Source organism: Odontesthes bonariensis, chromosome 15 (genome assembly GCF_027942865.1).
Source record: "Odontesthes bonariensis isolate fOdoBon6 chromosome 15, fOdoBon6.hap1, whole genome shotgun sequence".
Classification (NCBI taxonomy): Eukaryota; Metazoa; Chordata; class Actinopteri; order Atheriniformes; family Atherinopsidae; genus Odontesthes; species Odontesthes bonariensis.
Window position 1 is genome coordinate 804,700 of NC_134520.1, and position 11,947 is coordinate 816,646.

Consider the following 11,947-nt stretch of genomic DNA (forward strand, 5'->3'; position numbering starts at 1 on the left):
CCTCAGGGAGGGGTCTCCTGCCCCAGGGAGGGGTCTCCTGCCTCAGGGAGGGGTCTCCTGCCTCAGGGAGGGGTCTCCTGCTGGTGCCCAGAGTCAGGACTAAACAAGGTGAGGCTGCGTTTCAGTTTTATGCCCCTAAAATCTGGAACAGTCTTCCAGAAGATGTGAGACAGGCCTCAGCTCTGACAATGTTTAAATCCAGGCTGAAAACAGTTCTATTTAGCTGTGCATATGACACCTGAAAGTATTTTATCTGCACTCTTCACTTTTAATTACTTAATGATTATTTTAATGGGTTTTAAATTTCTTTCTTTTTTAATTTCTTTCTTTTATTTTTTTTTATTCCTTTTTAATGGTTTTATTGCCTTCTTGTGATTTTATGTAGCTGTAAAGCACTTTGAATTGCCCTGTGTATGAATTGTGCTTTATAAATAAAATTGCCTTGCCTTGCCTCTGGACGTGGTTTGCCATATAGCTTAATGATCGATGATATTGTGACAATGGTCTTATGTTATAGAGTTGCTTTTTTTCACAGAACTGATTAAAAAATGACCAAATATGTACAGTAGTAGGTGTATATAAGATAGACTATATTTCCAAAGGTATTCACTTACCTATCCAAATAATTAAATTCAGGTGTTCCAATCACTTCCACAGGTGTATATATTTAAGTACCTGGGCATGCAGACTGCTTCTACAAACATCTGTGAAAGAATGTATCGCTCTCAGGAGCTCGGTTAATTCCACCATGATAGGATGCCACCTGTGCAACAAGTCCATTCATGAAATTTCCTCGCTACTAAATATTCCACAGTCAGCTGTCAGTGGTGTTATAACAAAGTGGAAGCGAGTGGGAACGACAGCAGCTCAGCCAGGAAGTGGTCGGCCACGTAAAATGATCGCTGCAGACCTCCAAACTTCCTGCATCCAAGCCATACATCACCAAGTGCAATGCAAAGCGTCGGATGCAGCGTCGGACTCTAGAGCAGTGGAGACGCCTTCTCTGGAGTGACCAATCACGCTTCTCCATCTGGCGATCTGATGGAGGAGTCTGGGTTTGGCGGTTGCCAGGGGAACGGTACTTGTCTGATTGCAGTGTTCCAAGTGTAAAGTTTGGTGGAGGGGGGATTATGGTGTAGGGTTGTTCTTCAGGAACTGGGCTTGGCCCCTTGGTTCCAGTGAAAGGAACTCTGAATGCTTCAGCATACCAAGAGATTTTGGACAATTTCATGCTCCCAACTTTGTGGAAACAGTTTGGGGATGGCCCCTTCCTGTTCCAACATGACTGCACTAGTGCACAAAGCAAGCTCCATAAAGACATGGAGGAGCCAGTTTGGTGTGGAAGAACCTGACTGGCCTGCACAGAGTCCTGACCTCAACCCGATAGAACACCTTTGGGATGAATCAGAGCGGAGACTGTGAGCCAGGCCTTCTGTCCAACATCAGTGTCTGACCTCACAGATGTGCTTCTGGAAGAATGGTCAAAGATTCCCAGAAACACTCCTAAACCTTGTGGAAAGCTCCCCCAGAAGAGCTGAAGCTGTTATAGCTGCAAAGGGTGGGCCGACGTCATATTAAACTCTATGGATTAAGAATGGGAGGTGACTGAAGTTCATGTGTGTGTAAAGGCAGATGAGTGAATGCTTTTGGCAAAATAGTGTACATATTGAGATTCTGCTATTGTTGATTGTTATTGAATTATGAAAACATTGCCGAGATGGCAAAACTGTTTTTGCAGTTTCCCAAATTGGATTAACAAAAAGGATCCACTGTCTCCCTAAAAATGATTAAATGTTTGGATCTTTCACAAGCGACGGCATTAAGGTACCACATCTGAGCAGCTGTGATCACATCCAACAGTTAAATGGATTGAGTTACTTGTTATGTATTTCATGATCATAATACTGGTGTGGAAGAAGCCTACACAGGAGAATGACAAATTTAGAGGTGAAATGTACAGGAACGTTTTGGTTGGGTCCAAGTATTGAATGTACTTCTTTCCTATATGTGCTGTATCTAATTCAGAGTTTTGGGTAGCTGAAATACTTTTTCCCTGTGTCATTTCACTTTATTTACACATACAGTCCCCTCCAAAAGTATTGGAACAGCAAGGCAAATTCCCTTGTTTTTGTTGTTCACTGAAGACATTTGGGTTTAAGATCAAAAGATGAGAATGAGACAAGAGTTCAGAATGTCAGCTTTTATTTCCTGGTATTTACATCTAGATGTGTTAAACAACTCAGGACATACCACCCTTTGTTTGAACCCACACATTTTTCAAGTGAGCAAAACTATTGGAACATGTGACTGACAGGTGTTTCTTGTTGACCTGGTGTTGCCTTAAAGGTTGATTGTTCAAACATTAAATAGCTCTGCATGTTTAAACCTATAAAGACTGAATTTCTTGTTAAAGAGGATAAACCAACATGAAGACCAGAGAGCTGTCTATGGGAGAAAAGCAAGCCATTTTGAAGCTGAGAAAATAAGGAAAATCAATCAGAGCCATTGGACAAACAGTGGGCATAGCAAGCACAACAATTTGGAATGTCCTGAAAAAGAAAGAAACTACTGGTGTACTGAGCAACAGACGTCGAACAGGTCGGCCAAGGAAAACAACAGTAGTTGATGACAGAAATATTGTGAGAGCTGTGAAGAAAAACCCCAAAACATCAGTAAGTGACATCACCAACGACCTCCACAGTGCAGGGGTGAAGGTATCACAATCCACTGTTCGAAGAAGACTCCGAGAGCAGAAATATAGAGGCCATACCACAAGATGCAAACCACTCATCAGCAGTAAGAATCAGAAGGCCAGATTGAAATTTGCAAAGAAGTACAGAGATGAGCCGCAAAAGTTCTGGAACACAATCTTATGGACTGATGAGACCAAGATTAATCTCTACCAAAGTGATGAAAAGGCCAAAGTGTGGAGAAAGAAAGGAACTGCTTATGATCCCGAAGCATGGTGGAGGTAATGTCATGGCTTGGGCATGCATGGCCGCTTCTGGAACGGGCTCATTAATATTTATTGATGATGTAACTGATGATGGTAGCAGCAGAATGAATTCCGAAGTGTACAGAAACATTTTGTCTGCCAAATGCATCCAAACTAATCGGGAGGAATTTTATCATGCAGCAGGACAATGACCCAAAGCACACTGCTAATAAAACAAAGGACTTCATCAGGGGGAAAAAGTGGAAGGTTTTAGACTGGCCAAGTCAATCACCTGACCTTAACCCGATAGAGCATGCATTTCACCTCCTGGAGAGGAGACTGAAGGGGGAAACCCCCCGAAACAAACAAGAACTGAAAGAAGCTGCGGTAAAAGCCTGGAATAGCATCACAAAGGAAGAATGCAACAGTTTGGTGATGTCGATGGGTCGCAGGCTTGAGTCAGTTATTGCAATCAAGGGTTATGCCACCAAATATTAAATGTTACTTACTTTAAGATTATTTCTTCCTTTACTTTTGCTCACCTAAAAAATGCTGTGGTGTAATACAAATGGTGATATATCCTAAGTTGTTTAACACATCTAGATGTAAATACCAGGAAATAAAAGCTGACATTCTGAACTCTTGTCTCATACTCATCTTTTGATCTTAAACCCAAATGTCTTCAGTGAACAACAAAAACAAGGGAATTTGCCTTGCTGTTCCAATACTTTTGGAGGGGACTGTAACTCAATTTATCAACAGTTGTCTACACCCCTCACCACCAGCATCGTGTGTTTCTCAGGCTTGGAGAAGAGAGATATGGCCAAGTAAAGTCATATGTGTGCTTGAACCCAGGTGAAATTTTAAAATAAACTAACTGAAAACTGAAAGTGGTCAGTTTATAGAAGCTTGTCATTTAACTTTTATAGTTTGATATTATATTGTAAATGATACATTTATTTATTTTTTCTATACTTGCTTGATCTCAAGTTCCAGGATATTTTTAATAATCAGAAATTAAATGTCCCCAAATTTCACTCAAGTGTTCCAAATAATACTCAGAGAACAGTAACATCGCTAACGAATTATGGAAAATGCTACTCTCTAGCCTCAACTTTTAACACGTACAACAGCAAAACACAACATACCCATGTATGCAGCAGTAATATTTACCTAGAAACATCACAACTATAATAGATATTTCAGCAGAATAAGAAGTGTTATTTTTCATTACAAAAATACATACGACACATTTAACACATTGTATACTTTATTGTCATTAAAATGTTGATTAATGTGTAATTGTATCTGGAAATTTTGCAGTAAAGTTGCAATCATGATCTTTATTTCGACTGGAAATTTTTCAGTGTGACAATACAGTTTGTGAAGTAAATGTGAATATTTGCTTTGAAACTTATCAGAGTTTGTGCACGAGATAGCCCCCATACCCAACATTTTAATGACATGGATGAACTTTAGCATGCTGATCTTTTTTGTTCAATTTTTTTTTTCTTCAACCCTTTCCAATGAGCTACTTTAACAACTCCTAAGGACTAGGACAGATTAGCACTAGAAATGACTTTATGTATGCTCTGTCTGAAAGACCATCTGTCAATATTCAGTTATGTCGTAAGGCTACTGGAAACAGGAAGTTAGACTCATGTGACATGTCCCCTGTTTATTTAACATTAATGTGGTCTTACATTCTTAAGTACGCTGAACTTGACTGACATTTTGCTAAATAAACACTGTTACACAACATATAAAAACAAAATATAATAATGCATCGATGTCTTTCTCAAATTTTTGTGAAACTGTCAGATTTCTTGCACTAGTTTATGGTCTATTGGAAACTAATCCCATTCAGTGCCACATACCCATCTCTTTTGTCAAACATAAACTGCACACACCAAGTTGTGTGCTCTGTCCGAAGGTAGCCTTCATTCTTGTTTCCTGTAAATTTAAGGTTTAACCTGTGTGGGTTTTCCATCTCTATCCTTTTATTATTTTCCACTTGAAATGTGCATTCATTTTTTTGTAAAACACATTTTAACCATGGGTTGCATGGTGGAATGGCACTTTGATCTATATTGAGTGAAAGTGAGTATGCATGGTTCACAAAGATCATGTGCACCAATTCATTTTATTGATACTTTTATTTTTATTATGTGGAATATTCTGCATAATGAAAATAATTTTTTATCATTTTCCCCTTTTATTCATAGAACAGAAATCTTTCACAGCTTGTAGGCTCTATCTTACATTACTGTACTGTTTTCCAGGGAGGCAGTTGACTGACTGTCAGAGAAAAGTCTACAAATGAAATTATATTACATCTAGGTCATTTTAAATCATGTGAAATTAAATTTGATGTGATTGATACACAAGCACATGTTAAATGGATGTTAGATCTTTTTTCCTGTTTGACATTTTGCAAATTCTGAAGAATTTTTCTACACTCTTGGTGATAAAAGAATGTTTAGTGTGTTTAAATTCCAACATGTAAGGCTAAAATTGCAGAGCACACTTTTGTAAGGCATTTTGAGACATACGTTGCAGTTAGGTGTGTCTCAAAAAAGCAGTTCCATTTCAGTGTGGTTCATCTATGCTACCGCAACATAAAACGAGTTCTCATGGAGTGTCAAGCAACTTTTAATTTATCTGTTCTGACTGCTGTACAAAGGGTAGTAATGCTGTAGGTTACACATATGTGGGTAGTGGAACTAAAAAGGAAACAAACCTCACACCTGGCCTTAAAAAAAGATTTAAGTTGATCAAAATGCTGTCATATCTAGTGTTATCTAATGTTTGTCATTATTGGTTATATTTATTACAGTCGAGCACATAAGGAAATTGATTAATCTGTCCTGTAACAGGTTCAGTCTCTGTTCCAAGTCTTGTTGCGTCAAGCTGAACGTTATGAATAGCTTTATCAATAGTACTCACCAAGAACGCCAATAGAAGAAGCAGGCTAACTCCTGGGAAGGAAAACCAAGCCATAAGGATAAGCCAGAGTATATGTCAGCCTCTGGTTTCTCAGTGTGCTAGAACAAGACTTTGAGACTTGTTTGTCATCCTTTTCTATACCTTATGTCAGTCGTTGCCCCCACCCCCCGCTACATTTCAGTTTTGTAACTTCAGATGTCACAGGCTTGCATATTTCCCAAAGGTGTGTCTGCTGTGCTGTTCAAAACGTTCAGGTTATGCCTCAGGGTGAACACCTGGAAACTCTTAAAAGGACAGACAAGTAAATGAAAATAGGGCTGTAGTTATAAAGAAATGACCAATCATTAAAAGCTTCTCCAGTTTGATAATATGAGCTATTATGTTCAAGGAGGTTTTAGATCAGAGGTGGACACAGGTTTTATCTGGGAAACATGAAACGTGGGATGAATCCACATAGTCCTTAGTAGTTTGAGCTGAACAGTAGATCGATGATCCTTTCGATTTCAAATGGGCCAAGAGAGTGGCACGAACATTTTTTGGATTCAGAGGTGTAGGGAAGTGGAGGTTGATGTTCATTCAAATGGTGATTTTCCAGAGGCTGAACTGATGAAGGAGTTATGAGCATACTCTAGCTAAGTAAAATGCTCACTCCAAGTCCTTTGGCTGGAACCAGTCACACAATAGATTGCTGCTTCCAATTCCAGATTTAAAGGGATAGTTCGCCTCTTTTGACATGAAGCTGTATGACATCCCATATATGCAGACATCCCAAGTCTCCCGGAAGCTCCGGGAGTCTCCCTGATATTGATAGTTAATCACGGATGCACGCGAGTCGGATAAAATATTCCGGATTTTAGACTATGCGAGGGAGTGTTTTTTTTTTTTTTTCAATGCGAGTGAGAGCGTGCAGGCGACACAATAACTCGTGCACCATGCGCGTTTGGACTGCGCGGGCAAGAGAGAGAGACAGAGGGGTGTGGGCCGTGCGGAGAGGTTGCTTGTGAAACCTGTGCGTATCTGTCCAAAGCGATGCTCTGCTCAGGGCGACTGCTTGTCAGAGGGCGCTGATTGGTTTAGTCAGCAAAATAAGCCAATAATGTTCGGTGTGGGAGGGCTTCGATTTACTCTCTGACAGTCACCTAAGTTACCACTCAAAACTGTGCATCCTGCCAAATGGCAGAGGGTGAATCCTTGAGTAAAAAACGAAAATATATGACTCATTTTACAGCAGAATATACTAAAGTATACCCATGCCTAGTGAAGGTGAAGAATGATGACACCGTGGCGAGGTGCACTGTATGCAATAGTGACTTCAGTATTGCCCACGGCAGACTTAATGACTGTAAAACATGTGGAGGTAGGCTAAGTTGAACGCACCATCATCTGCATTTTATTTCTGTAGGTTAAAGGCTGTTATAAAATAAAGCAAAACGTATCAAACACTTATTTAAAGTATCAATACACATTTAGTTACTAAATTGTGTAGGCCTATATTTAACTAGCCAGCTACAGTATCTAACTATCTGTATCCAGCCTGTCAAAGCCTTTAAAAAAATCCCCAATTTAATATGTTGATAATAAATAGGATAGATAAATATGCAATGAGTTTTTGGAACTTGGGATGTCTGCATATCAACAGCATCATTTCTGAACATCTTCTTACCCCCTGCTGCATCCTGTGAGCAGAGTTCCAGCCTCGTTTTGGTGTTGATGAAGGTAGTCCGGCTAGTTGGCTGGGGTTTAAAAAATAAAGCGTTTTGCTTCTCAGAACAATATGCGTTCAACAGAGTAATACATTTGCATCACAAAATCGTTCTCCAGGAAAAAGTCAGACCTCACAATCTCTTGGCCCTATTTTCTCTCCCTTCGTATCACTGCCTGCTGCCGCCTGCTGACAGCCGCGCCTGTTACGGTGTTTGCTGCTTGGAAGCAGGGACTACACAGATTATCCAGCTTGATAATGAGAAATCAAAGAGTTGAGGTCAGAAGGGGTATCACAAAGCACTAATTTATCCTTAAGACTCTCAGATAATGAATTCAGAAATACTCTCATTCCACCTGGAATCCACTTGCTAGTGTACGAAACTCCACTGAGAACTCGGCTGCACTCTGTGAGCCTTGAGTTGGAATAGCCATCTAGCCACTTCCTCATTTCTATTGTGATGGTCAAACACCCTCCGGGGGCCCGTTGCACAAAAGTAGGATAAGGGATTAAGCGGGGATATGTTGGCTATCCTGGATCAACTTATCCGTGATCCAGTTGCACAAAAGTGGGATAAGGGAAGTGGGATATGTTCAGACGTTAGTTACCATGGAGATTTATTCTGTGAAGCTAGCCTGCTCCAGACCAGGCTAAGTTCCAGGATCTATTTAATCTCATTCCTTATCTCAGTCAGCGGTCGCCACAATTGGAAACCAATATTTATTCCACTGCCTAGAACATATTGTTAAAACATTTAACCCACTATCATTATTGAAACATTTGTGATCATTAGTAATGAAGATATCCAAGGCACTCTTCTTCTTTATAAAAAGCTTTTAATAAACTGAGCTAGTTCATACTAGAACAGATAAAATTGCCAACATGTTTCGGCCTACAAAGGCCTTCATCAGGGCTTACAAACAAATTCAAAATACTTCCTTATAATCATGTAAATGTAATGTTCATGTGCGCGTCGTCAGGTCTCCAGACCGTGCGCGTCTGTGAACAAGCGCGCCCTGTCCAGTCTGTGCTTGCGCAGGTACCCAAATCAAACATAGTGGACACATTACCCATACCACAGTATTCAAGAAATAAATACATCACACCAAACTCCCTAAAAACAACCACCAGAAATACACACACAACACCAAATCAAAGAAACGCAATCATATCAATGCTATCGTTTAAACCCGGGTGTGACATGGCGTTTAAATTATGAATCCATCTGCTCTCTTTTTGGTTAAGAAGTCTTTGTCTATCCCCTCTTCTTGTGTTTATGGGGATGTGGTCAATGCCTATTGCAGTGAAAGAGGCAGTTCCGTTGGGATGTGCTTCTGTAAAGTGCTTTACAATGGCGTAATCGCAATTGCCACTTCTCACTGCATATTTGTGTTCCGCCACACGGTCCTTCAAGCGCCTTTTGGTGCGTCCGACATAAAAGGCATCGCAAAGAGAGCATCTCAACATATAAATGACATGAGTAGTTTGGCAGTTTATAAAATGTCTTATATTAAAAACCTTGTGCGTATTAGGGTGCGTAAAAACAGTAGATTTCATCACAATGTCACAAATCTTGCAATGCCCACATTTATATGTGCCATTAGGTTTTTGCGGGATCCATGTTTTTGGTTGTTCCCTGGTGGATATGTGACTGCGCACTACTCTGTCACCTATTGTTGGGGCTTTTTTAAAAGAGAAAATCGAGGGTTCTTTAAAAGTGTCCCTTAATGCTTCATCACATTGGAGAAAGCTCCAGGTTTTTTTGATGATCTTGCGGATGTCGTTGGCCTCTGTGCTATAGCGCGTTGCGAAAAACATTCTGTTGTTGTCGTTGCCTTTCTGTTTTCTTTTTAACAGTTCGCTTCACTCCTGTGCTTGGGCTTTAGCAAGGGCTGTGTTCAGTACATTAGATGGATAACCCCGTTCTCTACAGCGATCCAGCATCTCTTTGCTTTTCGTCTCAAAGTCGTCTTCCTTATCGCAAATTCTGCGCAGCCTTTGAAATTGTCCATAGGGGATGTTGTTAATTAAGGAAGGAGGGTGAAAACTTTTTGCATGTAATAGTGTGTTTTTGTGTGTCTCTTTTCTGTAGATAGAAGTATGTAGATGTCCATTCGTGTCTTTGGTGATTTCCAGATCTAGGAAGTTGATTTTCGTTTTGCTGTACTCCAATGATAGTTTTATATTTGCGTTAGTGTTGTTCAGATAGTTATGAAAGCCTAACAGCTCCTCTTCGGTGCCATCCCATATCAGTATGACGTCATCAATATATCTTGACCACCAGGCTACCTTGTCTTTGTAGATATTGTTATGTCCAAATACAAAGTCCTCTTCCCATTTTCCCATAAACAAGCCGGCATAAGACGGACTAAAGCAAGCACCCATAGCGCAGCCTTTGATCTGTTTGAATAGTTTCTCTTGGAATAAAAATATATTATTATTCAATGTCCACTCCGTTAAATCCATTAGAAATTCAGTAGGTGGGTTATGTGGGTATGGCCTAGTATTCAGAAAGTGCTTAAGAGCTGTCAAACCCTCTTGGTGGTCAATATTTGTGTAAAGCGCTTCAACATCCATAGTGGCTAGAATACAATCTGAATTGACAGTCATGTCCTTGATTTTACATAGCACTTCAGTTGTGTCTTGTATAAATGCTGGCAGTGTGAGGAGCAACGGCTTAATAAAAAAATCCACATACTTGGATATCGGCTCCAGTAGACTTTCATTGCCGGAGATGACTGGTCTGCCAGGGGGGTTGGTTATGTTTTTATGCACTTTGGGTAAAAGATAGAAAGAGGCTATCCTTGGGTATGGCTTGTATAAAAAATCAAATTCTTGAGATGAGATGAGGTTGTCATCCTTCGCTCTTAGTAGTCGCTCTTGAAGTTCTTTAATTAGTGTTTCCATTGGGTTTGTTTTCATAGGTCGATAGAACGACTCATCATTGAGTTGTCGTTGTGCTTCCTTGACATATTGTTCGTATCCCCAAACCACAATAGCTCCTCCCTTGTCAGCTCTTTTTATCACAATGTCTTTATTGTTAGTTAATTCTTTGAGTGCATCACTTTCATCTTTAGACAGGTTTTGTCTGTACTGGGTGTTTTTCTTTGTGAGCACCTGCTCTATCTCATAGCTGACTTTCCTCTCAAAAGTATTCAAGGTGGCGTTTTGTACTATTGGGCAGAAAACTGATTTGGGCTTAAAAGGTGTATTAGAATAATTGGTCACTGAGGGCCCAGATGGATTCAGCTTGTACCATGCTTTAATGTGTAAAGATCTGTAAAACCTATAGAGGTCAATTTTTACGTCAAAGTTATCAGAGGAAGTTGTGGGTGAAAAAGTAAGTCCTTTCGACAGTACACTGACTTGTGCTTGTGAGAGGGATGCGTCTGAGAGATTTATAACTAAGTCCTGCGGCTCCGTGTAGGATAGGGACTTGGGTCGTTTACGGCCTCTTCTCGTTCTTTTCCTCTTCCCCTTCCTCTCCCTCTCCCTTTTCCTCTGTTGTTCGTTATCTTGTGTCTTTCTTTCTGCATTGGAAAATTGTCGTTTCCCGAATGGTCACTTATGGAAGTGTGCGGCATAGCGTGATCTTCTTCATCACTAGTGAAGTTAAAAGACACAGTACGGGGTCCTCTTTGTTGCGTGCCATGATGGAATGGATTTTTGGTCTTAAAAGTTTATATGTTGAGATGCTCTCTTTGCGATGCCTTTTATGTCGGACGCACCAAAAGGCGCTTGAAGGACCGTGTGGCGGAACACAAATATGCAGTGAGAAGTGGCAATTGCGATTACGCCATTGTAAAGCACTTTACAGAAGCACATCCCAACGGAACTGCCTCTTTCACTGCAATAGGCATTGACCACATCCCCATAAACACAAGAAGAGGGGATAGACAAAGACTTCTTAACCAAAAAGAGAGCAGATGGATTCATAATTTAAACGCCATGTCACACCCGGGTTTAAACGATAGCATTGATATGATTGCGTTTCTTTGATTTGGTGTTGTGTGTGTATTTCTGGTGGTTGTTTTTAGGGAGTTTGGTGTGATGTATTTATTTCTTGAATACTGTGGTATGGGTAATGTGTCCACTATGTTTGATTTGGGTACCTGCGCAAGCACAGACTGGACAGGGCGCGCTTGTTCATAGGCGCGCACGGTCTGGAGACCTGACGACGCGCACATGAACATTACATTTACATGATTATAAGGAAGTATTTTGAATTTGTTTGTAAGCCCTGATGAAGGCCTTTGTAGGCCGAAACATGTTGGCAATTTTATCTGTTCTAGTATGAACTAGCTCAGTTTATTAAAAGCTTTTTATAAAGAAGAAGAGTGCCTTGGATATCTTCATTACCTTTG

General features: G+C 40.3%; 1 protein-coding gene across 1 annotated transcript in view; it reads right to left on the minus strand.

The window, feature by feature from the left end:
- The window catches only part of LOC142400021 (desmoglein-2.1-like), a 42,196-nt gene extending 36,163 nt beyond the window's left edge, over positions 1 to 6,033 (minus strand). The window contains exon 1 of the mRNA XM_075484579.1: positions 5,882 to 6,033. Coding sequence (XP_075340694.1) covers positions 5,882 to 5,935 — 54 coding nt within the window. The 5' untranslated portion in view covers positions 5,936 to 6,033. The remainder of the gene's footprint in view (positions 1 to 5,881) is intronic.
- Positions 6,034 to 11,947: the final 5,914 nt, after the last annotated feature.